Source organism: Marmota flaviventris, chromosome 20, assembly GCF_047511675.1.
Source record: "Marmota flaviventris isolate mMarFla1 chromosome 20, mMarFla1.hap1, whole genome shotgun sequence".
NCBI classification, from domain to species: domain Eukaryota; kingdom Metazoa; phylum Chordata; class Mammalia; order Rodentia; family Sciuridae; genus Marmota; species Marmota flaviventris.
This window is the reverse complement of record NC_092517.1, coordinates 20,672,919-20,699,923: the sequence shown is the minus strand read 5'-3', so window position 1 is coordinate 20,699,923 and position 27,005 is coordinate 20,672,919. Positions and strand designations below refer to the sequence as shown.

Sequence of the window (27,005 nt, the reverse complement as noted above, 5' to 3'; positions counted from 1 at the left end):
TGGATCAGCCCCACGTCACAGAGCTAGGAAACGGCTTAGCTGAGATCCAGACTCAGGCAGGTCTGGCTGCAGAGCCTGATCCCTGAGCTGCCCAGCCCGAGGGGGCCTGCGCCTCACAGATGACCAAAGTGCAGAGAAGCTAAAAATGTGTGTCAAAGGCGTGCAGCTGGAGGTCAAGGGCATGCAGCTGGAGGTCAAGGGCAAGGTCATGCAGCTGGAAGACACTCCTTCTTCCCTGCCATGCTCTGGATCCGGCCCTCCCTCCGCCGACCATACGGGACCCTCTCTGGCCAGCTCTGGTGGCACAGTGACCAGTGGGCCTATGCCACCAGGCACCCAACCCCGCCTGGCTCTGGAGCTGCCGTTCTGGTTCCGTTGGCACTGCCCAGATGGTGTTTATTCTCGCACGACTCCTGTGTGTGTATGTATATTTGTTGATTAAAAATATTACTCGCTGTATTTTGTAGCAACATTAAAAAATATTACAAATCTCTCGCTGTCAACAAGCATCTTGCCAATGTTTCCCTTAACCCCTCGGGCGCCAGGCGCGTGGTTCAGCCGATGCCCCCTGGGCTGGGCCTGGCCAGCCTGAGCCTGTGGCTCACCTGTGGGACCCTCACCATGGCCCCCTCCTGCCCTGGGCTCAGATTTGAACTTCCTCCTTGCCCTCCCTGTCTTGCCTTTGCCCGCCCCTCTGGCCTGGTCATCTGGTCCCCTCTCTCTGCGCCATATTGGCCTTCTGTGGTTCCCTTGGACACGCCAGCCCCCGGCTTCTCAGAGACTCTGTTTGAATCTGGCCTCCGGTTGGTGTGTTGTTGGGGTTCCTCATCCGAGGGTGGGAGTCTCACCGCAACTGTCGCCTCCCTCCCGGAGGTGGCTTCCTCCTGCCCACGTGGCTTCCTGCTCTGCCCTGTGCGCTGTCAAGACTTGAATAATGTATTTCTTCTTTGATGGCACTTGTCACATCCTCACTGAGTTTTCAAAGCATATGTTTGAACATTTCTGCAGCAGGGATGGCATGTACGAGGTGGAACGCGGATTTCATTAGTGCGTCCCTCCCTCTCATCAGGCTGTGGAAAATGAGGCTGTGATTGAAATCAGTGGTGTTTTGGGTCAGGTGAAAAAGGGTGTGAAACCCATGACTTGTCTGTCCTGTTTCCTCGCCGTTACCCCATGAAGGCCAGGACTGTTTCCTCCATCGCTTTGACTGGTTCTAGAACCTTGCCACCACGTAGCAGGTACTGAGGAAGCAAGGACTCGCTAAGGGAAAACGGGGGCTGGTTATGCTGCCCTCCTCCCTCTGCCAGGCCGCTCCTCTGGACCCCATGTGGGCTGCACTGCTCCAGCCTCCTTTGATGTGCCAGGGGCTGCTCCCCTGGTCCCGGGGCTCTTCCCTTAGCATGGGCTGGATCATCGCCAGCTCTGATGGCCTTTTCCATGCAGACCTCACACGTCATCAGTGCCTCAGCCACACCCACATAGGGGCTTAGTGCTGTGCACCTGGAGGACTAGAGCTTTCTTTTTGGAATGGGGAGTACCAGGGATTGAACTCAGGGTCACTCGACCCCTGAGCCCCATCCCCAGCCCTATTTTGTATTTTATTTAGAGACAGAGTCTCCCTGAGTTGCTCTTGCTGAGGCTGGCCTCCAACTTGTGATCCTCCTGCCTCAGCCTCCCGAGCTGCTGGGATGACAGGTGTGTGCCACTGGGCTCGGCACTGGTGCATTTCAAAAGGGTCGACTCTGAAGCCCCATCGGGTGCTGGCTAATTTGTAACAACTGGTGTCCCAGCTCCACCAGGAACATCGCTGCCTTTCCATCCTCTTCTGTGGTGACAATATTCCCAGCCCTGGCCAGTTCCAGGCCACCATTGTGTAGTTAACCAGCCCCCAGGATTTCTCCAGAATTGGGCAGTCACCCAGCACCCTATCAGGGTGCCCCCAGAGTGTCCACTCAGCCCATGTCCCCACCGACCTGGAAGAATGTTCCACTCTGCCCTTGCTGTCACCTCACACCCAGCCAGGTGTCCCAGGCCGACCCTCCGGGTGTGACTGGTTCTAGCAAGAGCTGGGGACCGGCCGTGCTCTAGGGCTTACCCTTCAGCTCCTGCGGGGTCGACTTGGTGGCTACAGCTCAGGGAGCAAGCTGGCCGCTCTGGGGGGCTCCTTGCTCTTTACAGTCTGAGGGTTTCTTATGTCTACAATCAAACCCGTGTGCCACCTTCTCAGGAAGGTTTCTCTAAATGTCCCTCTTTCTGTCATTCTCACCCACGTTCCTCCACTGACTTGGGGTCACAATTCCCCTGCCTTCTGTAACTCCAGCTCATTCATTCCTCCGAGTCAAGGCAAGCACCAGGTAGAGCCTTTGTCCCTTCCCAAGGAGGGCACAGTCCCCTCCACCGTACTCCTCCCCTGCTGCCCTTCAGCTCCTCCCGTGGTTTCTTTGCTCTCCGGCTTTTCCCTGTCCACACAGTCGCCTGACCCTCTGCCCCAGCCCATGAGCCTTCTGTGGCAGTTTCGAGCGCTCCACCTTCGGCAGCCCGAGCCTCCCGCAGAACTCAGGGCTGCAGGCTTGCTGGCTTCTTCCTGCCGGTGCCTCCAGCCACTGGGACGGGACCGTCTCCTTCTGCGATTTGGTGTGACATCCCATCTGGGCTGCTCATTTTTGTCTTTGGCGGTGTCTCTGTAACAGCTTTGAGACGTAATCTACATGTCATGCAGTTCGCCCATTTAAAGTCTGCAATTCAGATTTTTCCAGCATTGCTAGGGATTGAACCCAGATTCTCTGTGTGCCCGGCAAGTATTCTACTAGGGAGCTGTATCCAGATGTGCGGCCATTACCACAGTCATTTTACACACTCTCACACAGAGGTTTATATGTATGTATATAATTTAGAGACAGGGTCTTGCTTAGTTGCTCAGCACCTCACCAAGTTGCCGAGGCTGGCCTCCACGTTGCAATCCTCCTGCCTCATGAGCCGCTGGGATCATAGGCACACACCTCCGTGCCCGGCCACTACGATGATTTTTATAACATTTTCACCCCCTATCCCCAAATATCCTTACCCTCTAACTATCAGCCCCGCCCCTCATTTCCCTAAGCCCGGGTAACCACTAATCTACTTTTTCTATCTAGAGAATTGCACAGTCTGGACATATATAACCTACCGCATAGGTGTGGCCTCTGGATCTCATGTCTTTAACCTGGCAGCGTGTTCTCAAGGGCCATCCACGACGTGGCATGCTTCAGTATCTTCATTCCTGTTCATGACCGAATAGTATTCCTTGTCTAGAGACACTTCATTTTCCTTATCCACTCATCAGATGATGGACATTTGAGTTGTTTCCTTCCTGGCCATCATGGGTAATGCTGAGACAAATATTAGTGTGCAAACTCTTGTTTGGACATGTTTTTGTTTCTCTCTGATATTCAGCTAAGAGTGAATTGCTCTAGGTTTAATCTTTTATCGAACTTCCAGACTGTTTTTCCATAGTGGTTGACCCATTTTATATTCTGACCAGCAGTGTATTAGGGTTCTGATTTCTCTACATCTTTGCCACCACTTTCTGTTTTGACTTCTTTTGGTACCAGGGACTGAACCCAGGGGCCCTTGACCCCTGAGCCCCATCCCCAGCCCTATTTTTGTATTTTATTTAGAGACAGGATCTCCCTGAGTTGCTTAGTGCTTTGCTTTTGCTGAGGCTGGCTTGGAACTCGTGATCCTCCTGCTTCAACCTCTCAAGCCAATGGGATGATAAGTGTGAGCCACCACACCCAGCTCTGGCCTTGAGAGAGACACACACACACACACACACATATATTTTTTGGGGGTTGTCAGTGAACTTTATTTATTTATATGTGGTGCTGAGGATCGAACTCAGTGCCTCACATGTGCTAGGCGAGTGCTCTACCACTGAGCCACCACCCCAGCCCTGGCCTTGAGTTTTCAATTCTAGCTCTGTCAGTGGATGGAAATGGCTTCTTGTTGTGGTTTAATTTTTACATTTCTCTCATGACAGATGATGCAGAGCTGCTTCAGGACATTCTGTTCAGGTCCTTTGCCCAGTGTTCAGTCAGTTTCACGTGACTATAATGAAATACTTGAGATAATCAACTTATGAAGAGGAAATGTTCATTCTGGCTCCCAGTTTTGTATATTCTCTTCTGTGATCGGTTCCGGTGGCAAGGGTGTCACATTATGGTGGGGGCATGTGGTGGGGCAGATGGTTCCTATCATAAGCCAGGAAGCAAAGAGGAAGAAGAGGAGCTTGCGATCCTGCAGTACCCCTTAAGGGCAGAGTCCCTGACCTAAGGACCTCCTGCTGCCCAGGCCCAAGGCCTCCCCTTTGGAGAAACTTATCCAGACCACCACAGCACCCATTTTTTAAAATTAAAGGGTTTTTTCTTTTTTTTTTTTTTTTATCATGAGTTGTGTGAATTTTTAGGTATATTCAAGATAAAATTCCTCTTCAGGTATTTGATTTGCAAATATTTTCTCCCATCCCGTGGGTTATCTTTCTAGGTGCTTGGTTGTGTCTTTGGATAAGCAAACCTTTACACTTGGGTGATGTTTGCTTTTACCTTTGGGGTCATTTTTAAGGTGACTTCGATGAAGTCTTCAAGGCTTACCCCTGTCTCCTGGGAAGAGTCGTCATTTTAGCTCTTACTTTTAGGTCACTGAACTATCTTGAGTTGGTTTTTGTGGCTGCTGGAAGGTGTGGGTCCAACTTTACTCTTTGGCACAGGGAGTAGGAAGTTGTCCCCACCCCATTAATTGAAGAGGCTGTTCTTTCCCCACTAAATTCTCTTGGCTGTGTCACCTCATGGCGGATGGCATTCTGATGGCGGGGAGGGGTCAGTAACCAGCTCCCACTAGTCACCACCTCTTCAGGGTCTCATCTCCTGTAACAGCACTGAGCTGAGGACCCGACTTCCAACACTCGAGCCCCAGGAGACGAACTCAAGCCCTATCCAGGCCGCAGCAGGATCTTATTGAAAATCAGGGGATCGTTTATGGATGGATCCATTTCCTAGCACCATATTCTCTTTATTGATGTACACATTAGGTTTTGTCTTGTTCTGTATCATTAATTAGCTATTTGGTTGGTATACATCCTAAATACTAGAGGGACCTCTATAGTGTTTAGTTACCAAAGAAATATTGGTGGTAAAAAAATTAAAACACAAACATAAGGAGGGGAGAGGGGTAAAGACACAAGAGGGCCAGGAGTGAAGCCACACCTGAGCAGCCCCTCCCTCCTCCCCCTGAGAGCTTGGGTAGGTGTCCCCCTGGGTCCTGCTCTGAGCAGATCCCAGTCTCATGCCCGTGTACATACGTGAAAATTCACACTTGCCTTTGTAAATGTGGATATGCATAGACCACACTCAGCTAGATTTGTGTTTTCTGCTTTTTTTTATAGCTGTGTATATCTTTTATAAAATGGAGACCCATACATCCCATACATCCTTTTATAAGAGTATACAAGTCTTGCCTCCTTTTCAGGGGGCTAGGGATTGAACCCAGGAGTGCTTTATCATTGAATCCCCAGTCCTTGTTGTTTTGAGGTCTCACTGGGTTGCAGAGGGTCTCACCAAAATGCCGAGGCCAGCCTCAAACTCGCGATCCTCCTGCCTCAGCCTCCCTAGTTGCTAGAATTACAGGCATGCGCCACCGTGCCCGGCTCATTCTTTTTTAATGAATCTGTAACACTTCATAGAATGTGTGCCCTCTGGTTTCTTTAACCAGTTGTTTATCTTGGAAGTTTAGGGTTTTCCTGGTTTTTTCTCTTCGTCCCCATGTCACAGTGAACATCCCGGCACATGCCTTCGTGTGCCCAGGGGAGTACTTTTCCTGGTTAGCTCTCTAGAAGGAGAATTGCTGATCATATCTTTTGTCTTACCGTCGTTTTTAATGCCTTCCCCTCCACTGTGCTTTATGATGCCTTGTGCACATTAGGCACTTAATAAATATTTACTGAAGTGAACTCTTAAGGGTCTTTAGCCTGGATTTATCCCTCGCTCGCCGTTTCATCTTGGTAAACTGTTTACAGCCCCCTCATGCCTGTTTCACTGGCCTGAAAATGAATGAACGCGTTGGTGATCCAGCCTTCATTAGGGGAACTAAGGTGAAGTGAGTCGGGAAGCGTTTTGATTCTCTGCTGGTGGCCCTGGAGGGGACATGGGGGTGAATGGGCTGCAGCCCCTGAGGGAGAAGCCCCAGTCACCTGGACGTGGCCGGGAGGGCGCCTGGAGAAGGGGACACTGGGCTGCCCCTAAAGGAGCATGCGTGCAGCCTGGACAGGTAGAGATGAGCCAGGGCGGGAGGCGGGGGTGGCGCTGGCTCAGAGGGACAGCAGAAGTGCCATCAGAGTGGGGAGGAAGGACTCAAGCCACCAAGAGTACAGTGTGGACACAAGAGCAGAGAAGCGACAGAGCCTGGGGGGACAGCGTGGTTTCCTGGCATCCAGACGGGCTTGGCGTGGGTCTGCTGGGCAGGGGACCAGCGGAAGAGGTTTTGGAGAACTGTGCTATTGGAGAGGGTCTTGAGGAAACCGTGTTCAGGAAATTTGAGGCACGAATAAATGGGAGCCTTGATTTCCGGATATTTCTGTGATAGCAATGTCTCCTCTCCCATTCCTCCCTTCTCGCAGCTGTCTGAGAATGTGGTGAACCGCATGAAGGATCCCTGCCAGCCTTCAGAATGCCAGCAGCCCAGCCCTCCATACTGCACGTGCACCCCTGCAGAAGGCGGCTCCAGAGCCCCTCCGAGAGGTATGGGGGACGCGGGGGTTCTGGGGAGGCAGGGGCTGAGGTGTGACAGAGGGCATATTTGTTCCAGCACATTCCGCTCCCCGTGAGGCTCGTGCTTGCTTCTAGGGGACGTGGCAACTCTGCTCTGCTCCTGCGTTCCAGGACAGTGTGGCTTTCCTAGCATGACGGACCCTGTCGGGTGCCCTGCGGGCCGCACAGTGGAGTCAGAGCCTCTGTGAGCAGGCCAGGGTGTCTATCCTTGCTGTTTTCAGTTTCTCCATGTGCAGAAAAATAAGGTAAAAGGACCGGGAAGAAGTGGCTTTTAAGGGTCCTTAAAAGAAACACCACCATTTCTCAACCTCAGCAGCTCCAGCCTCTCACATCAAAGAATGATAGGGATTTGCGAGGATTAGACCAAAGGAGAGATTTTAGCGACATGGGTGCCAGCCTCAGCAACCTAAGTCTCAAGTCAAGGGATCCTGTCCCAGTCCTTGGGATGGCTCACCCTTGGGCTTCTAAGAGGGGTGCTGGGCCTGGTGCAGTGGCACACGTCTGTCATCCCAGTGCCTTGGGAGGCTGAGACAGGAGGATCATGAGTTCAAAGCCAGCCTCAGCCAAAAGCAAGACCCTAGACAACCAGCGAGACCCTGTCTCTAAATAAAATATAGAAAGGGCTGGGTTGGGGCTCCGTGGTCGAGGGCCCCTGAGTTCAATCACAAGTAAGGGGAGGGGTCCTAGGAGTTTCTGTCCACTAACCCACTGTGGTGGTGGTGGTGGTGCTGTCCCTGCCCTGTCCTGCCCTGCTGTGCCCATTAATAGCGACTTGTAGCAAACACAAAGACACAAAAAAGTACTAAGTACAAAAATATTCAGAGACCACCAACTAAAAAGCCTTTGGAGCACCTGCCATTCTGCTCAGTAAACACTCGCTCACGAGAATCTGGGTCCGTCGCCTAGAACTAGGTGTTTCCCTTTAAAAGTCAATGGGCTGGAGGAGCCACACCCCAACAGACGGCTGCACCCCATTCCAAGCAGGGCCCAGCGCCTGGCCTCGAAGTGCTGTGTCCATCAGCCCTGCTGACCTTCCCTGTGGGGTTGTGAGAATTTAGAAGCAGGAGCTGAATCTCACCCAGTCATTACTTCCCAAGTGTAAGCCAGGACGCAGCATGGGGACATGACCCCTCTCTGTGGACCCCAAGGAGAATCGGGACAGGACGGGAGGAGCCTCCCTGAGGTCAGGGTGGCACTGACAGCCAAGCCCAGGCTGGATCCAGAGTCTGCCGTCTGCCCACCTAGAAAAGTAGGCAAACGATGGAAAAAGGAGAAACGAACTCTGTGTCATTTGGTGGAACTCTGTGTCATTTGGTGGAACTCTGTGTCATTTGAGGAGGAGCAGCTGGCTGGCTTCTCTGCAGGTCCCACAGAAGCAGCTGTGATTTATAGAAACAGAAGCTACGTGTAGACTGGGGTAGGCTGGGTTCCTCAGAAACCCCTGACGGGGCTGGCTGGGGCTCAGGGCAGAGTGTGAGGACCTGGGTTACAGCCTGAGCACACATACAAATGAATATATAAATAAATGTTATTGAGAAGAAAAAAAAGAAACATGTTACCGTCATAGGTTCCCTCAGTGCCCCTCAGGGTCAGGGTGCAGCTCCTCAGCCTCCATGCTCAGCAGGAGGAAGTAAAAGCAGTTATCAGGAAGTTGTACAGGATGCAGAAGAGCAGTTTTATGCATTTAAAAGGGACCTGTTCCACAGGGTGGCGCAGAGCAGGCTCCTCGCTGCAGGGAGGGGCTTCCTCCATTTGGGAAGATGGAATAATGGTGAGCGGGATTCACAGACAGGGGCAGTAGGAACAGAGACACCAAGGTGTGGCGCAGCCTTCCCCTTTGGGGATTCTAGAAATAGTTTGCTAGCCATGTGCAGTGGCCAAGACTAATCCCAGAGGCTTGGGGAGACTAAGGCAGGAGGTTCCCAAGTTCAAAGCCAGCCTCAGCAACTCTGGGAGGCCTCGAGCAACTCAGTGAGGCTCTGTTTCTGAATAAAATATAAAAAAGGCCAGGGTGTGGCTCAGTGGTAGAGCGCCCCTGGGTTAAATCCCTGGTACCAAAAAGAGAGAAGTAGTTTGCTGCAATTGGAATACAAAGTACCAAGAGGGGAAGTGTTGGGGTGTTGTTTGGGGACCAGGCTGTAGACACCGCCACACAGTGGTCAGAGAGCCCCAGCTTCATCCTCAAAGCCAGGACGCAGAGCCAGGTGTTGTGACTCCTCCCCTGCGTTTCTGCCCCTGGCTTCCTGCACCCCGTAGAGCAGGTCAGTGCCTGGATTGGCCCCACCTGAGATCTTTTTGAAAAGGCTAGGGGGATTCCCAGAACCCCACCAGACACTTTCATCCTTGACCCAAAAGACTACTGCACAGTATCTATAGCTCATGGGGGGGGGGAGTGGAATCCAACTTGACCCCGGGGCTTTAATAAGCTGGGTTCACAGGTGAGCCGGAGAAAGTGACGGAAAAAGGAAAAACTGCCAAAGTCCGACACGTGTCCATTTGAGCCATAGAAGAAGGCAGAATCATGACTGGTGATTGACTTTCACGATGACAACACGCTTTGCGGTTGAAGTGATGGGTGTGACACTGTCAGGGCGTCCAGCTCCTGGGTGTCCCAAATGCAGAACCGAGCAAGACACAGTACCTGGCCGAGTACAGATCAGGTGAAGGTGAAAGTAGCACTCCGTCGGGTAGAGCAGGGTGGCCAAGCAGGGAGGCCGAGCCCCCCACCCCACCCCCTGGAAATCCCGTCTTTCATGCTGCGCTGTGAGGCCATCTCTTCCCCTGGTGGACCTGAGTGAAGACCTGGCCCCTTTGCTCCCATTGGTCACCTTATGATACCTGATTTGAATATTTCCTCCCCATTGGTTACTTTAGAAGACCTCATCAGAATACTACCCACTTGGTCATTTTAAAATAGGGAAGCTGAGGCAGGAGTTGTCTTGCTGATAAGTCCTTAGTGGAGGGAGTTGTCATGGTGATGGGACTTACCCTAAACAGGGTCATGACTTGTGTCCCTCTCTTGTCCTCCTGCGGCATCCTTACACCCTGCCTCTGCCGCCGTGCTGTCCGGGAACTCGTACCTGACAGGTGTGTGCTCTGATGCTGGAGAAGCTTCGGCATAAATGGGCAGTTTGGAGGTGGCCCCGTTTAAGATTTCTTTTACTACTTTTGTTTCTTTTCGGTACCAGAGATTGGACCCCACCAGGTGCTTTGCCACTGAGCCACATTCCCAGTCCTGTATTTTGAGGCAGGGTCTTGGCTAAGTTGCTGAGGTCGATCTTGAATTTTGATCGTCTTACCTAAGCCTCCCAAGTTCCTGGGATCGCAGAAGTGTGCCACCACGCCCGGAATGATATCTTTCTCTTCTAAAACTAATCTTTTGCTTTATTTAAGTGATAGAACAAGTTTAGAACAGGAAGTTAAAATTAAATTCTTATCTCATACTATACCCCCAAATAATGTCAGCCAAAAGGAAAGATGTGAGTACAAGACATGAAACCGTAAAAGTGTAATAAAAGAGATTTTTCTAAGTACTACATCACATGAAGAAACCTTAAATTAAGAAGAAAAGGAGAAAATTGACTGGAAGAAATCAGAGGCAATTTGGGGAGGGACAAATCCCTCCCAAACAAAGGACAAACTAGGGGACATTTGACAAATGCCAAATTTGGGCATGAGGGTGTTGTGATTTGCTTATGAGTTGTCTTCTCTAAAAGTCTCCTGGGTTCCTGCAGGAATGTTGGAAGTGAATGATTGGATGAGGAGGACCGTGACCTCATCAGCCCCTCCTAGTTGGGGTGGGCTGGGTGGTAACTGTGGGCAGGTGGGCTGTGGCTGGAGGAGGGGGTCCCTGGGGCTGTGCCCGGGAAGGGTGCGTCTTCCTGCAGCCCCCTGCTTCCTGGCTGCCTGTGTGCACAGTTTCCCTCTGGGGCCCTTCCGCCATGATGCTCTGCCTCACCTGGGCCCAGAGTGATGGAGTCGGCCCACCATGGACTGAACCTCTATGAGCCACAATAACTCTTCCTCCTCCACGTCGTTCTTATCATGTGTTTGGGTCTCAGTGATGAGAAGCTTTCTACCACAACCAAGTACTAGGAATACCCGAAGAGTTCACAAAGACTTTTTTAAAAGAGAGCTCATTAGGAAACGTGCACAAATGGCCAACTGCATGTATGACGAGACTTTGAACTTCGCTAATAACTGAAAACACAAATATCCACTAATGCCTGCGACCAAGGGAGCAGGAAGTTGGCAGGCTCCTACAGGCAAGGAAGCAGCGTGGCTGAGTGCCACCTTCTCTGCAGCGGGGACGTGGATTGTTTTTTAATTTTTAAAAAAGGAAAATTACATCAAAAGCAAAAATAATTTACAACTCAGTGAAGCTGTTTATATCAACAGAATGGGGAGCATGAATGTCAAAACAAGACCCCAGCGCACGGTGCTTAGGTTTTATTCTCACTGGATGACCTGGCATGGTCCTGAGGAGCACGCATAGTGGCCTCTATTGAGGCTGGATCCGTGTGCCAGTGCTGTGTCATGGTGGAGAAGGTGCAAGTCATGGGCACTTGGAAAAGCGTATCCTCACAGGGACCCGACAGGTCTCCATGTGGAGCCGCAGCCCCTCGCCTGTTCCTTACCCCGTCTGGGCAGCTCTAGCCACTGCTGCAGTGAGACCCTGCGAGGGAGGGCAGAGCACCGGAGAAGCCCCCAGAAAGCTGCCGAGCTCCGGCTGAGGGTTTGGGAAGGATGAAGACTTGAGGCAGGGGAGAAGGGACAGAACTGCAGCAGAGACAGTAAATTGCAGTTGCTCAAAAATCCCTGAATACTCCCAGGGGCCCAGGAGGCTGAGGCAGGAGGACCGCAGAGTTGAGGCCTGCCTTAGCAACTTAGTGAGACTGGGTCTCAAATAAAAACTAAAAGGGCTGGGGCTGTTGCTCAGTGGTTAGCGCCCTGGGGTTCAATTCCCAGTACCAGAAAAAAAATAAAAAATTTCAAGTATAAATATAAATTATATAAATTTCCATCAGGAAAGGTAGACCTGCTGTGGAAACTTACAGAGCCCAACATGACGAGAAGTGATGCAGGTTCAAGTGTCACCAGGGTTAGGTGGGGTGCTTGCCACACTCAGGATTGGAAATCTGTAGAATGGGATATTGTTTTAGTCTGTTTTCTGTTGCTGTAACTAAATGCCATAGACTAGGAAATTTATAAAGAAAAAAATTAATTTCTTACAGTTCTGGAGGCTGGGAAGTCGAAGGCATTTGGTGAGGGTCTTCTTGGTGAGGCGGTCCTGTAGTTCTGAGGTGATGCGGAAGTTGAGACAGAGCAGGGGTGCTAGCCCAGGTTCTCTCCCTCTCCTCATGAGCCACTGACTCCCTCATGGGCCCCCCAGCACCTCACCTGCTCCTACCTACTCCAGCGGCTCCACCTCTTAATGCTGCTTGTTAGCCAGCTCTCCCGTCATGGTGGCCAAACTGCCTGACAACAATAGCTCAGGGGAGGAGAAGTTCGTCTTGTCTGATCCAGGAGGCAGAGAGACAGCAAGGAGCCAGGGACAAATGCCATCCCCCAGGCCCCGTCCCCAGTGACCTCCTGCTTCCCATCGTGTGCCCCAGGCCTGCAGTCACGCCCTGGATCCATTCAAATTACATGGATTGACAGATGGATCAGGCCCAGCACCCGTGACCTAATCATCCCACCCTGATCATCCCTGCATGCCCCACGAGCGTCCAGGGGACTCTCACAGCTGAGCCATACCCTGTTCAAGTGGCAGTTAAATTAACGTGAATTTCAGAGAGGGGCAGACATCCAACGAAGGCAGGTCCCACAGGAAACCAAACTGCAGGAGCCGCCCGCCCCCCCTGGCCTCTTGTCAAAACCCAGACCTGGGGCTGTCCTTGTGAAGCAGAGCAGTGGCTTCTGTCAGCCACATCTGCCTTTGTTAGGAGGTGACCTAGATTCCAAATAATTGTCAAGTGAGCGGGGATGGATTTGGGACGCTGCACTCGGTGGCTTTGCTGCGACAGCTCCGCACTGTCAGCCTCCCAGTGCAGAGAGACCCCTTGGTGGGTGTGGCTTCCCACCCTGGTGGTCCAGGATGTGTTCCTGTGCCCACAGGGGCTCGTGGGTCGTCAGGGGCATCCTCTGTGGGAACACGTCCACCTGTCTGCTGGGCGCTGTGTTCCAGGGGTGCACATCCACCCACAGGGGTGTGCTCCTGAGCCCCTTTCTTAGGTGACCATAGCCTTCAGTGACCCTGGGCGCTGCCTTTTCTTCTCTTTGTAGAATCCAAACTGCCCCAGTTCGACACCAGTGGTGAGCAGCAGCCCTCCGAGGTGAAGGAGGATCTCAAGAGGTGAGCCCCAGTGTCCTCTCAGTCAGTGCTGAGCTCCCTGAAAACCTTTTCCTTGCCTGAAGCTTGGGAGGTTTGTTCTCACATATTTCATGTCATTCATGTTGAAGGACAGTCCTCTGGTGTAGGTGACACTGATCCTCGTTTAAAGATGAAGAAACAATGCCTGTCATCCCAGCAGCTTGGGAGGCTGAGGCAGGAGGATCTCGGGTTCATAGCCAGCCTCAGCAAAAGCGAGGCCCTGAGCCACTCAGGGAGACCCTGTCTCTAAAGGAAATACAAAATAGGGCTGGGGGTGGGGCTCAGGGGCTGAGTGCTCCTGGGTTCAATCCTCAGTACCCCCCAAAAAAATTAAGAAAGGAGCTCCAAAGGAGTATGGGGGAGTGCTGATTTTTAAAAAATGAATTCTTAAAATCCATTTTAAAAAGCCAGGACTGAGTAGTCAAGCGACTGTTCCCGCGTGTGTCAGGGGTGTGTGAGAAGAAGGTAGAGGCCTGGTTCTACCTGGTGGATTGACCCCAGGGAGTCAGCCACCTGCCATCCGCACAGGCCTTACTCCTGAGGGCTGGCCGCACCTTGGACACGGACCTGTGCTCTCCCTTGAGGACGTGTGGAGAAGTGCTTAAAGCCCCGGGTCCTGGAGCACAGTGATCGCCAGTTGTCACCTGGGAAAGTTGCTGCGTCTGGCAGGGCTGAGAACCCCTCTTTCACCTGGGCATTGTCATGCTTCAGTCTGTTTCACACGTACCAAGCACACGGCGCAGCTGCAGTATCCTCGATGACACGGGTCTCTGTGTGATCAGGGGACCCAGAGCGCTGGCTCCTGCAGACTAGTGTCAGCCGGGGTAGGTCTGCCCTTCGCTGGCACAGCTGGGTTGCAATCTCACATCCACGAGTCCATCCTCCCCGACCCTAAATCACCAACCTGAACCCACCTCCTTGGGACTTTTAAACAGTTTAAAAATGTTAAAGTAAAATGTGCTCAGGAAGGATTCAGAAAATACATAAAATGGAAAAAAAAACTCCCCACAGACTCGTTATCTCTGTGTGACCACGATTAATATCTTGGTGTCCCTTCCACGGACCTTCTTGTCTTTAGTTTAGGATTACTTCCTAAAGTCGTAAGTACTCTTCCTATTTTCACTTATTATCATAATTATTTTCTATTAGTCACACCTACTTCATAACCATTATAATTGCCAATGATTATTTATCAATTCTCAGTTTTTACACTCAAAATATTAATGAATCAAAGGCTGCCTTTCCCTTTGGTGCCGTGGCTTGCTGCTTACTATATTAAATTTGACCTGCATTATTGGACATTTAGGTGGCTCGCTTTCTGTTTCTAGTATAATCAATAACACTTCTAAGAGCATCGGTCACTATGACTTTCCCCTCTCTCTAGGGTTAGTTGACTAGGCAGAGTGCCCAGAGATGGGTCACAGGGTGGCCATGTGTCCAGGTGAAGGGTTAAACGTTGAGACAAAGGACAGGCTGCCCCCTATCCCGCCTGCCCCTTCCCTGGGAAGCCATGTGTCTCGGGGATTGAGTCTCTGCCCTCGCCCCACCTCCTGGCCCCTCTCCCGGGCCGCTGTGTTTCGTCCTGGCTGAGTGGGCCTCGGTCTTTCGTGGCCGTGGGAGGTGTCGCTGAGACGACAGGCGTGTGGTTTCGTGGCCCTCTCCTCTCCCGACTGGCCAGTGGCCCCAGACCCCAGTGCTGCTCAGCCAGAGGATGCAGAGCTGCCTGCCCTGTTGTGCGGTGCTGCCCCTGCATCTCCTGCCCTGTCTCCCTGGCCAGGTTCCAGCAGGAGCAGGCGTCCATCCAGGAGGAGCTGTTCCAGGTGGTGAAGAGGGAGCGCGAGGCCGCCGCCAAGCACCTCAAGGAGCCCCCGCCCCGGGAGGAGGCCTGCACTGACCCCGAGAAGCCCAAGTCGGCCCAGCTGGTGAGTAGCCTTCCCAGAGGCCTCTGGGAAGCCCGGTCTGTTGGGAGCTGGTGGCTCATGCCGCCCACTGCCTGTGCCCCGTGGAAGGGTATCGGGGACCTGGCTTCCTGGGCCCCGGCTGTCCCTGGTGTGCGGTGCTGCCTGTGGCGTGTTTTCATTCCCCGTGGGCCTCAGGCCTCCACGTGAAGGCCCTGGGTCACTTGACAGTGGCTCTCATCTCTGAAACTTGGCGAGCGCTGGTTGTGGGTGTGAGGACAGAGGCTTGGGGGCTGAGGGCCCTCGGAGAGGACATGGACAGATGCCTTCAGAATCCGGATCAGGGCTCAGGTGTTCACACTGGGCCTGCCCGGAGGGGCAGAGTGGGTGTCCAGGGCTGAGCGGGTGCCTGGCAAGCATGGAGGGGTGTTCCTGCTGCTGCTCCTGCACGTCAGACCCGCCAGAGGCCGCCAGGGTTCTGTCTGCTGCAGTAGGAGCCCTGGGTGGCCAGTTGTGACTCGCTGGTGTCATCAGGGATCAGTGCCACTGCCGCCTGTGGGCACAGGGCCACAGGACAGCCCTCGGCAGGAGGGAGGCTGTGCCAACCCGGACATCTCCGTCGGCAAGGACAGCTTACCCAGAGCCCTTCAGCAGAGCTCCTCCAGCCCAGTGCTGAGGAGCGCCCCGCTGACTACAGCGTCACATTTCACATTTGCAAAAGAGGGGACGACCAGACAGAATTGGGACAGAGGGGAGGGGAGGCTGCTGCAGGATCTCAGTTGTGCCTGCTTCAGCGGCCTCGCGCTCCAGCCTCGCCAGTGTGCCACCAACTGGGCAGAGGGGAGGGGAGCCTGCCACGCCGCCTGGGTGCGCAGCTTCGCTGTCTGGCTGGTGACAGCACGGCATCCAGAGGTGCAGGAGGCACAGAAGACATGCTGGGTTGCCTGGGCCCTCTGGGGATACGGCCAGGCCCACGGCCCTCACGACGTCTTCGGCCCAGGGGAGGAGAGGGACTGAAGTGGGAAGCTTTGACAGAGGCTGAATTGGTTATAGTCACTTCAGTGGCAGGAAAGGGGGTGCAGCTTGGGAGTGCACAGGGAGGGCAGAGCTGCCAAGGAGCCAGCGAGGGCATCTGGCCTCGGCCTGAAAGCCGCGTGGCCCACCAGGCCTGGCAGGCACCTGGGCGGAGACCGGGACAGGACAGGAAGGGAAGAGCTGGGTTGGAAGCCAGGAGCAAACGCACGGAACAGCCCTCAGCAATTCTGGGCAGAAGATTCGCAGAAGTTTGTTGGGACGGGAGTGGCCCCTTCTGTGTTTAGAGTGGCCTCCTGCGAGGCGTCAGTGGTGGGGGGAAGCCTGGGCAGGACAAGCTGCAGAGGTTCTGTGGGTGGTGTCTGAAGGGCAGGCAGGCTGCTGTCCTCCACAGGCAGCGTGACAGCCAGGGACAGAGAACTCCTGTCCTGCAGGTGGGGGCTTCATCAGTTTGGCCCAAACAGGACGAGTCACCTAGAGAGGGAAAGTCACAGCTACGGAGCGCTCCCTTCTCACCTGGAATGTGTTAATTACAGTGGAGGGGAATTCACAGCTGGCCTCTGCCACCTGCTGAGAGAAGCTGGGCGCCACCTCCTTGGCACTGTCCCTGACAAGGAGCTCTCCTCCGACAGGTAAAGCAGGAGGAGACTTGGACGACCCTGGGGGCAGCCGTGTTGGGTTTTTTTAAATGAAGGGTGACTTCATTTGACTTTACAATAAGGCACCTCCTTACTCAGTCCCGCTGCCCAGGCGTGATCTCTGGATGGAGGATGCCCTTCGTTGAACAGGAGTGACGCCCTTCCACTTGATCATATTTAACTATTAGGTGGGCGTTCCCAGGTGTCTGGTTGGTCGGTTGGTTTTTGGACTGGGAATTGAACTACCACCGGGCCCCGTCCCCACCCCTTTCTATTTTTTATTTAGAGACAGGATCTCACTAAGCACTTAGGCCCTTTAAGTGTCTGAGGCTGGCCTCCAATGTGGGATCCTCCTGCCTCGGCCTCCTGAGCCGCTGGGATGACAGGTGTGCACCAGCTCGCCAGGCATATCCGACCATTCCTCATCCAGTCCTCCCCATAGTTGGGGTCTTGGCTTCCTTTGATGGCTTCCCTGTTTTCCCTTGTGTGGAGCCTGGTGGGGTTTAGATTCCAGGGCCCAGCTTCCTCTGTGGAGGCTAGATCTGGGCACAGATCCCAGGCTGAGCCAGGGTAGCACCCGCCCAGGGACTCAGTTTCAAGTGAGAGCAGAGGCGGGTGCGAGGCCAGGGTGGGAGTTGTGCACGGGCTCCGCCCCGCAGGCTGTGCGGGGCCCTGGGTTTCCGCTTGGCCCTTTGCCCTCTTGAGTGGACCGCCAGTCCACTCTTGTGGCTGCAGTTCACTGGAGGTGATTCCCAGGGCTCGGTGCTGCGGCAGGTGGCGGGAGGCAGGGTCACATTCAGCCCTCAGGAGCAGCAGACGGGAAGCCAGGTTCTGTAGAGGCAGCCAGCTAGAGTGCTGGGCGGGTGCTACCGCTGCCACTTCTAAAGGGAGCGGCTCTGTTGGGTGGGTGTGGCTGGCAAGTGCTTTCAGTGGAGAGAATTCCAGAACCAAGGAGCGAGATGGAGAGGCGAACCCGAGCAGCACAGACATCTCTCCTCCTCCTCTGACCTCCACACAGAGGCTGTGGGGCCCAGCAGCTGGCAGCCTGCGCACAGGGCACCAAGGGCCAGTGGTCTGCAGGTGTGAGGAGCATGGTGTGTCCTTCTGTCCTGGGCAGCCTGCCCCCTTGTGCCCCGGTGTGGCTACTGCCAGGAGGAGCTGGCTGTCCACTGCTCCTCGGGCCTCCTCGGGCCTGTCGCCTCCTTTGCAGGAGCCCCCTTTGATTGCACAGAGTGCCGTTTGACATTTCGTGTGCCCCCAGATCCTCTCTGTTTGCCTTCGACTCTCACAATATTGATTTTGTGATCCGCTTCTGTGTGAGCGAATGGTTGACTCATTATTGGGAAAAGTTCATAAAACTAATGACAAGGAAAGGTAATAATTTTTATAACCTTCTGATGACAAAAGTGTTAACATTTCCCATCTCGCGCAGCAGTAATTAACTGGGGTGAGTGTGTGTGCGCGTGTGCGCTGCCCGTTTCCTGTTCCTTTCAGGCTGGTCCAGCCCCCGTTCTGCTCCTGGCAAAGCCCATGGGCAATCAGTGGGTCTCTGTGCTTTGTGTTTCCCTCCAAATTGGTGGAGACTGGAATCCCAATCAGACGTTCAGGGTGGACACGGCAGAGGGCAACGCAGTGTGTCGCTGTGTCGCTGTGAGTCTCTGACGCGCAGGGCTTCAGCGATCCAGTGGATAGAGTAATGAAGGCCTGGCAGAGGCTTTGCTCAGGGGGAGAGGAAGATTTACGACCTTGCCCGTTGCTCTCCTGACACGTATTATTAGGGACATAGGATCGAGTGTGCCTGACAGGAGGCAGAAACCTCCATCTCTTTTGTTTTGGGGTGAGCAGTCCCTTTGTCACCATCTGTGTGTTCTCTGGGCGCTGCTCTATGTCAGGCACCGGCTTAGTTTCCTAATAACTGGAAATAAATAAGACGCAGCCTCTGTCCTTGAGCAGATGTGATTATTAGGGGAGTGGAACATTCTCAGAAGTGCCAATATGTGGCTGAAGGTGTCCTACCTTGGGGACAGGAAGCCTAGAGCAGGACAGAGGCCACCTCCTGATTCCTCTGAAGGGAGGTGGCCTGTGAGCTGGAGGTTGAAGAGTGAGAGAAGCTTGCCAGACAGAGGGTGCCCACGTGTGCCAGGGGAGGGGAGCAGAGAGGGTGTCGCAGACGGAGGGTGCCCACGTGCGAAGGCCAGATGGTGGGAGAGGACCGGGTGTTTGGCCGGAGGCGTGGGGGAACAGCGGGTGTCTCACGCAGGGAGCTGGAGAGGGCAGCGTGGGCATGGGCCTGGAAGGAAGGTTCTGGAAGGCTGACCGGGAGCTCAGGGAGGGGTTTTCTTGTTCTTGAAGAGATGGGAGAGCCTGTGCATGGACGGGTGGGGACACAGGGTGGCGGGCGAGCTCTTGGTCTCTGAACGCCCAGCGCTCGGAAGTCTTCAGCGGCGAATCAGGAAGCCGGGCCCCATCTTTCTGCTCAGAGAAGGGAGTTGGTGAGTCCAGCCCCGGGCGTGACCATTGTCGTATGACCATTCCCACCCAGAGCACGGGCCCTGACCAGCTGGCAGAGGGCTTTGGGTCATTGTTGAGGTGCCTTCGTGGCTCGGGCACTCCAGGAAGCTGCCACCTTACCAGTTTGGACCCTGGAGATCGCAGTGTTAAGAAAATGCGGGATTCAAGGGGTTGGAGTTGAAGTTTTCGGAAATGATGAGAAGGTCGAGTCCAGCAGGTCATGACCTTTCTTTCTGACGTCCCCTGCCTCCATTTTGTGGTCAAGCTTGTTAGATGATAAACCCCTGGAGGGTGAGGACTGCCTTGCGGCCGCTGTGGCCTCTCTGCGGGGCTAGCAGATTTTAGCCAGGGAGTGGTCAGTGGGTGGAGATCTCGAGTGGGAGGGCGGCGCCCACAGCTCTTGGTCTTTCCTCCAGGTCCACTGCGGGCGCCCATTGCTGGTGGCTGGAAGCAGGGAGCTGTGACAGCCTCCTCTCGAGTGGATGACAGTTCAGAAGTCTGACTCTTCAGAAGTCAGTCACAGCAGAGCAAAGGCTTTGCATCTCTGAGACTCTCTGGGAGCCACTGCAAAGAGCTCCCTGCCCCTGCTTAGCCTCTCACAGGCTGCAGGGACGAGGACGGGGTCTGTCCACTCTGGAGGCCCCCGCCGGCCAGCTGGGGTGTCCTGATGTCTTGGAGGAGCTGTGTGGTATGGCTGTTTGCTGTAGGATCTTCGTGACTGGAGGACTCTGGTGGCCTGTCCTTGGTCTCTCCATTAGGTCAGAAGTTGATGTTTTTTTTGCCTCCTGTAAAGAGCCAGACAGTAAATATCTCAGGCTTTTCGGGCCACACAATGGCCCTGCTCATGTCCCAGTGGTCTCTCCCGATCATGCAGAACCCCAGGCCGATCTCGGATCACAGGCTGTGCCGTGGACTGGACCTGACAGGAAGGCAGAGAACCCGAGGGACAGAACGGGCAGCTCTGCGGAGTCTCAGATTTTGCGTCTCCATACCCAGGTGTGTCGGGAAGCCTCACGGTGGCTCTGATTCCCAAGGGATCAGGTTCCACGTCAGGGTGGTGTCTGACGGCCTTGGTCTTCTGATCTGTAAAGTGGACACAGCCCTGGACAGCCCCGGGGGCGTCGTGGGAAAGTCAGGAGCATGACGTCAGCTCGGATTCTTCTGCGAGGCTCTTTTGCAGTCTGGATTTCTGTTGAAGTGCCCCTTCTTTTTACCCTGGGGTAGCCCTGACATCCGCCCGCCTTTCTCTGTCGTCCTGTGGCCACGTGGGTCAAGGACACTCAGAAGGGCGTGATGATCCTCCACCTTGATCTCACCTGGCTTCCTTCTCAGGGCTAGACCTGGGCCACGCTTGGTTCCGTAAAACAAAAAGAACGTTCTGATGAGCTGAGCAGAAAGGTTGGTTTGTGGAGACAGGAAGGCACAAGGGAGCAGAAACCAAAGAAGGAAAAGCAGGTAGGGCGTGGCAAGGTGACCTTGCTGTGAGGTGGGACATGGGCACAGCACAGTAGTGAAGCAGCGGAGGCTGGCTTCGGAGGCTCTGTGGGAGCTTCCCAGTCCTGCACTGGAAACCTGCCTGTCTGGAGTCCTGGCTGCCCCAGTTCTGGGTTCTCAGAAGGTCAGGTGGACATCCAGGCCGTCTTGATGCTGTGGGACCTCGTGGTGAGAGGCTCCATAACCAGCACCGAGTGCGCTTCACTTGCCCTTCCGTCACGTCTGTAAAGCAGAAATGGAGGGGGCAGCACCTAATGACTGTGTCCACTCCTCCTCTCCATGTCCAGGGCCACGATGCTCCCATGCACCAGACAGTCTGTCCCATGCAGCACGGGATTCTGCCCCTCTCGGGTGTGAAGCCATCTACCAGGCACCTGGTCGTCCTCATGCCCTGTTTGCATTCACCTTTGCTCAAAGATCAGGGCGGGGGCGTGGATTCTGTTCCTTCAGAGAATCTGAGTCCAGAAATGGGCACCGTGAGACCCCGGGGCTCCCCCTTCACCTGGCCCTGGTCGCTGGTTCTGTCGCGTGATGCGTTTTGGAGAAAGGAAAATCATGTCTGAGTTTTCAGGAAATCTGGTTGAACCGTGTTTTCAGTTGATGACACATTCCAGAAAGAACTTGTGATGCATTTCTCATCTATTTTATCCAAAGCGAGGGTGGAAGGAGGCTGTGGCAACCAGACATGGTGTCTAGTTGGCACAAGGGTCCTGCGTCTGTGCCAGGCTGGTCATCTAGGCCTTGGCGGGTGGTTGCCAAGACTGACCAAGGGAACAGACAGGTACCCTGCTTGGTGGATCAGTGTTCAGCAGAATAGAAATGTCCCTCTCTGGTGGGGCAGTGGGCAGAAATACATTTCCACAGTGTCCCCTCCCTGTGTGGAGAGGCACACACTCTTAACGCACGCTGCCGGGAAGGTTCTAATTTATTCTTCCCTTCCGCCATGTTTCCACGACACAGGATTAATGTGAACCCGTTCTCAAAACAAATCAGGGCATCATTTTCAGGGTGTGGAAAGAAGCAAGAAGCTAGCAACATTCATTCAGCCTCTGACCAGTTCTTTAGGGAGAGAGGCTGAGGGGCGTGGGGGCCTGGAGTCCCCTCAGAGAATCACTTGGCTTCAGTCTCCAAATTCTAGCCGTTTGGGAGACTGAGGCAGGAAGATCCCAAGTTTGAAGCCAGCCTTAGCAGCTTGGTGAGACCCTGTTTTCAAAAACTAAAATAAAATAAAGGGCTGGGGTTTGGCTCAGTGGCAGAGCGCCCTTGGGTTTGACCCCCAGGACCGGGGTGGGGGATGCCTTTCTGTGGCCAGCTGCTTTGGGGGCTTTGCAGTGGTGTGGATTGATCTGGAAAAAGGGCCCTTGAACTTGGCCTTGCCATCTGTCCAGCTTTGCTCTGTGTTCCATTCTGCCTACCCCAAAACCTGGCCGTTCACCTGGAACTGGGAACTGCTTAAAAATGCACATAATTGATCTTACACTGCAAACTTCTGGATTGGAGCCTTTGGCTCTGTGCCCCGGGCTCTGTGTTCTAAGCAGCCCCCTGTGCAGCTCTGGTACAGCAAGCTGAGACCCGACTCCTGCACGGATGTGCCGCCGACCCGAGTGGTTCCTGGCCCCTCTTGCTGTCTGGGTGCCTGAGGGCTGGGGAGTGTTGGCACCAGGGATGTGACTCCCTCTGGTCCTCAGGGGAGGAGACTGGGCCATTTGAAAAGTGCACCAGGTACTGATTCTCAGGGTCCCCCATCCTGCGTGCCCCTGTCCTGGGGTGGCTCCTGCCTAGCTGAGCGCCTCGGGCATCTTCCTGCCCCCAGAGAGAAGCAGGTATTCTTTTTTCCTCTGCCAAGGACATGGTGGGGACAGAACCAGCTGTCTGTGTTGCCGCTCCCTGGGGGAGGGATTCCGACAATCTGCACTGGGTGTTTGAGGGGATGGTGGTTAGAAAAAATATACTGCCCACCAGGCGCACTGGCACAGCCCTTTAATCCCAGCGTTTTGGGAGGCTGAGGCAGGAGGATCGCAAGGTGGAGGCCAGCCTGAGCAACTTAGTGAGGCCCTGAGCAACTCAGGGAGACCCTGTCTCTAAATAAGATAGAAAAAGGGCTGGAGATGGGACTCCGTGGGTAAGTGCCCCTAGGTTCAATCCCGGGACTGAAAAAAAAGAAACTATTGCCAGAGCTGGAAGGTGATGCCATTAGACTGGGAGTTGCAGGTGTCCCCCATGGGCCTCTGCCAGGGCTGGACTGTGTGGAAGCCCAGAGCCACACGTCCCTGCAGCAGTGACAGCAGCCCATGCAGCGTGGGAGGCATGAAGCCGAAGCTAAAGGACAGCTCGGGCCTCCAGGTCCCATAGGAGGCTGCTGCTGGTCTCGCCCCTTCCCATCTGGGTCCCCCAGAACCACAGGATGGGCTGTCAGCATCTCTCTGTGAAGCTCACGTGGTTCTGATCCACCTCAGTAAGACATTGGGATGGGGAGGTTCTGTTTGCTCTTAGTGGTTTCATGCATTGTCACCACCAGGCACCTGGTGTCACCTGGTCGTGGGCAGGGAAGACGGGTGCAGTGGGGTTGGGCGGGGAGGGGCCTGGCGCTGGGGGCTGGCCTCGAACACATGGCCAGTTGAACAAGGAGAAGGGGAATGGCATTTCCTAGCCGTTGTGAACCCTAGTTTTGAAAAAAGGGAGCCTACAGACCCTTTATTTATTTATTTATTTTTAAGGTACCAGGAATTGAACCCAGGGGCACTCCACCCCTGAGCCCCGTCCCCAGCCCTTTTTCTATTTTATTTAGAGACAGGGTCTCCCTGAGTTGCTGAGGGCCTCGCTAAGTGGCTGAGGCTGGCCTCCAACTGGCAATCCTCCTGCCTCGGCCTCCTGAGCCGCTGGGATGACACTGCACCCAGTTTTCAGACCCCTTTTTAAAGAACGATGGAGCTTTGTGAACTACTCTGATTCAAGTGTGGGGATTTCAGAATCTGGTTCAGAGAGCCCCACATTTCTGAGGGGTGACAGAGGAGCATGTGGTACCCCTCACTGCAGAAGCTGGCTTTGCGGGCCGGCTCGTTAGGGTCGTGTGGAGCCCCGCCTCAGCACCTCACGTCTGCGGAGGCACTCCGTCTGGCCTTGCAGATCTGGCGGTGGCGGCTCAGGTGACCTCTGCTGGGTGCTGACGGAGTTGGCTGGAAGTCCTCATTAGTGCTGACTCTGTAAGGCACATGGCTGATTGCGGTTTCATTGCTGGTGTCATTCCTTGTAATTAGCAGATGGCGGGTCTCTGAAGACGCCCGTGAGCGCAGGATGGGCTAGGGAGGCTGGCAGCTGGCTGGGATCGGAGAGCAGGCGGAGGGAGCACCGTCTCTCGAGCCTCTCCAGGGGCTCGGCTGCCAACCTCGGCTCCTGGCCTCCGGGTGCCCAGTGAGGCCCCAGGCAGCAGAGCAGCAGGCCTCCCGGGGAGCCTGCCAGCCAGGGGCCGACCCCAGCCGACAGCCGCACCTTCCCGGCTTCCTGATTTGCTCTGATGCAAAGCCGGGGCCTGGCGGAGGGCAAGCCCAGGTCCTGTGTCACCACGCGTCAGCCTCAAACTGTAGGGAAGCCTGGCTTAGCCCTGGGCCGTCCCTTGTGGCTTGATCAGATGCGTGCTGGCAGCAAGGACTTGGGGGACAGGCAGAGGGAGCCCCGCTCCACCGCGCCTGAAGCCGTCCTCCACCTGTGGCTGCTGACCCCACTCCCAGGGCTCCACCCTGCGGCCCTGTGTGGTCCCCCTCCCCTGCCTGAGTGGACCTGGCTGGCCCTGCCCGCTCCTCTGCTCGCCCCTGTGGTGCCGGCAGGGCTGGGGCGGGGCAGGAGCGTGGCTTATTTTCAGCCTTTATGTGACTCCCTCACACAGTCTTGGGGAGCCACCGTCCTGCCTTTTCCTCTTTGTGGAAAACTGTTGAGATCTGTCATTAAGCACATTGGGCTTGCCCTCTTGGGTAGGCGCCATTGTCGTCTGCTGCCAAGGTGAAGAACCAGAGAGGGCTGTTTAGCCGGCAGACATCAGCAGCCGGGCAGGAGGAGAGTCCCAGATCTCCCCTGGTCCTGGATGGTAGCTGAGTCATGTCTCGGTGTCACGTGTCTGGACTCCAAGATGCGCGCTCCCAGGGCTGAAGACAGCTGTGAGGAGCAGGTTCGACTTCACGGAAGTCCAGTTGGCCGTGGCTTGAACCGTGGGATGGATCTACCTCATGAACAAGGCCTCCCGGGCAGAGAGTCCAGGCAGATAGGTAGCTTTGGGCATGGAGGACTCTAGTCTGTAACTGGGCACAGTGGGACATGCCAGTCATCCCAGCAGCTCCAGAGGCTGAGGCAGGAGGATCGCAAGTTGGAGGCCAGCCTCAGCCACTTAGTGAGGCCCTGAGCAACTCAAAACAGGGCTCGGGAGGTGGCTCTGTGGTTCTGTGCCCCTGAGTTCATTCCTGGGTACCAAAACAAAAGGTGGGGACTAGAGTGTCCTCCTTCCATGTTGATCAGCCATCCTCGGTGCCCCTCTCCTCATGGTTGCAGAATGGCTCCTGCATCTCCAGCCATCACATTGGTTTTCCAGTCAGGAAGAAGGAAGGGCGTGGGACTCAATGGTGGGACTCAGGAAGAGGGGGTGGTGCTGGTGGTGAGCCCACCTCCCTGGGCCCCCGCAGCTTAGGAGGAACTGGGCTTGCGGACCCTGGGGGTTGCCCAGGTGCCGTCTCTGTGCCCTGGACGGGTCTGACCGCTGCTGGCTTCCGTTTCCTCGTGTGTCCCGTGACAGATGTCCCTGAAATGGTAGGGGATGCTGATGGTATGGAGCAGGCAGAGCGCCCTGCGTGTGGCCCAGCAGGTGGCCCCAAGTACGGGGGAGGAGGAGCCACTCAGGTGCCTGACTGCACTGAGGGTCAGCCACGGCAGAGCAGGGCCAGAACGCAGGATAAGTCTCTGCAGGGCCTCTCCAAGCCCTGTGCCCCTCTGCCACCTGCAGGGGGCCAGCCCTGGGCCATCCCACTTCCTCCCCAGCCCGTGGACCTCTGCCCTCTGTGGGTTAACCGCGCGCCTTCCCCGCCTGAGTCCTCCTCAATGCGGTGGGTCTGGGTCCCAGAGGCCCTGGCACCCCTGCCCCGTGGTGGGAGCCCCACCCCACCCCCACAGGGATCACAGCCACCAGTGCATGCAGGCCGCGTCAGCCGGGGGCCCAGGTGTCAGACAATGTGGAACACGGGCCCATTCTCCAGCCGCCTGGTCCGACACCATGTCAGCCCTTATCTCTGCGCCGACACCCGCTGGACATTAATAGGAATCCCTCGCGGCACCCGGGCGGAATCTCAAGCAGCTGAGCCGCCGCCGCTCTCCACTGCTGCTCTCCATGGCCTATTGTGCCAACCTCCTTGGAGGGGCTTTGATGAGAAACGCGGGCGGAGACGGCGGCCTGCTCCCCTCCTCCCCCTCCTGGAGTCTCTCCGCACTCCCTTAATCTTCCCGCTTAGGAGAGTGGGCTGTGCCACCTCGGGATTTCTTATTTAATCCACTGCAGCATGAACAGCCCTCTGCCGCCCAGGAGGACCCGGCTGCTCTCAGGGAGGGGGTGCCTGGGTGCCTGGGGACGGGGAAGCCTCCACCTCAGCCTGTGTGGTTGCTTTTGGCACCAGGGATTGAACCCAGGGTGCTCACCCACTGAGCCCCGTCCCCGGCCCTTCTTAGTTTTTATTTAGAAGCAGGGTCTTACTGAGTGGCTGAGGGCCTCGCTTTGGCTGAGGCTGGCCTCCAACTTGCCATCCTCCTTCCTCAGCCTCCTGGGCTGCTGGGATGACAGGCGTGGGCCACTGCACCTGGCTCGGCCTGAGTTCTTTGGCCCCAGGTTTCTCACCCTGGTCCCAGCTCTCGTGACTGTGCACAGGACAGCTGGGACCAGGGGGCGAGAGGCCGGGCTGCAGGTGCCTCCCCCGCCCACCCTCCAGGGCAGCTCTCCAGCTCTGGTTCCCCCGGGAAAGCCAGGCGGGCAGCACCGGGCTCATGTGGGGGACATGGGGGGAAACCCAGGGCCTCAGAGGACAGAGCAGGGCCTCGCGTGGACGGTGTGGGTTGTCGAGGAGGTGCGGCCTAGCAGGAGCGCCATCCCATTGTGAGGAGCAGAGAATGGCCGTTGGGGGACAACTGGAAATGTGTCCCTGTTTTCTTTTGCCTTCACTTTTCCCCTCAGTGACTCCCACCTCCACCCTTGACTCAGGCTCTGTCCTGGGCTCCTTCTCTTTTCTTT

General features: G+C 55.2%; 1 protein-coding gene across 1 annotated transcript in view; it reads left to right on the top strand.

Annotated features, from left to right (window-relative positions):
* Positions 1 to 27,005, top strand: part of Chchd6 (coiled-coil-helix-coiled-coil-helix domain containing 6) — a 180,345-nt gene that overhangs the window by 14,359 nt on the left and 138,981 nt on the right. Inside the window, exons 2-4 of the mRNA XM_027954480.3 lie at positions 6,650 to 6,770; positions 13,086 to 13,155; positions 14,951 to 15,095. Of these exons, the coding sequence (XP_027810281.3) occupies positions 6,650 to 6,770; positions 13,086 to 13,155; positions 14,951 to 15,095 (336 nt within the window). The remainder of the gene's footprint in view (positions 1 to 6,649; positions 6,771 to 13,085; positions 13,156 to 14,950; positions 15,096 to 27,005) is intronic.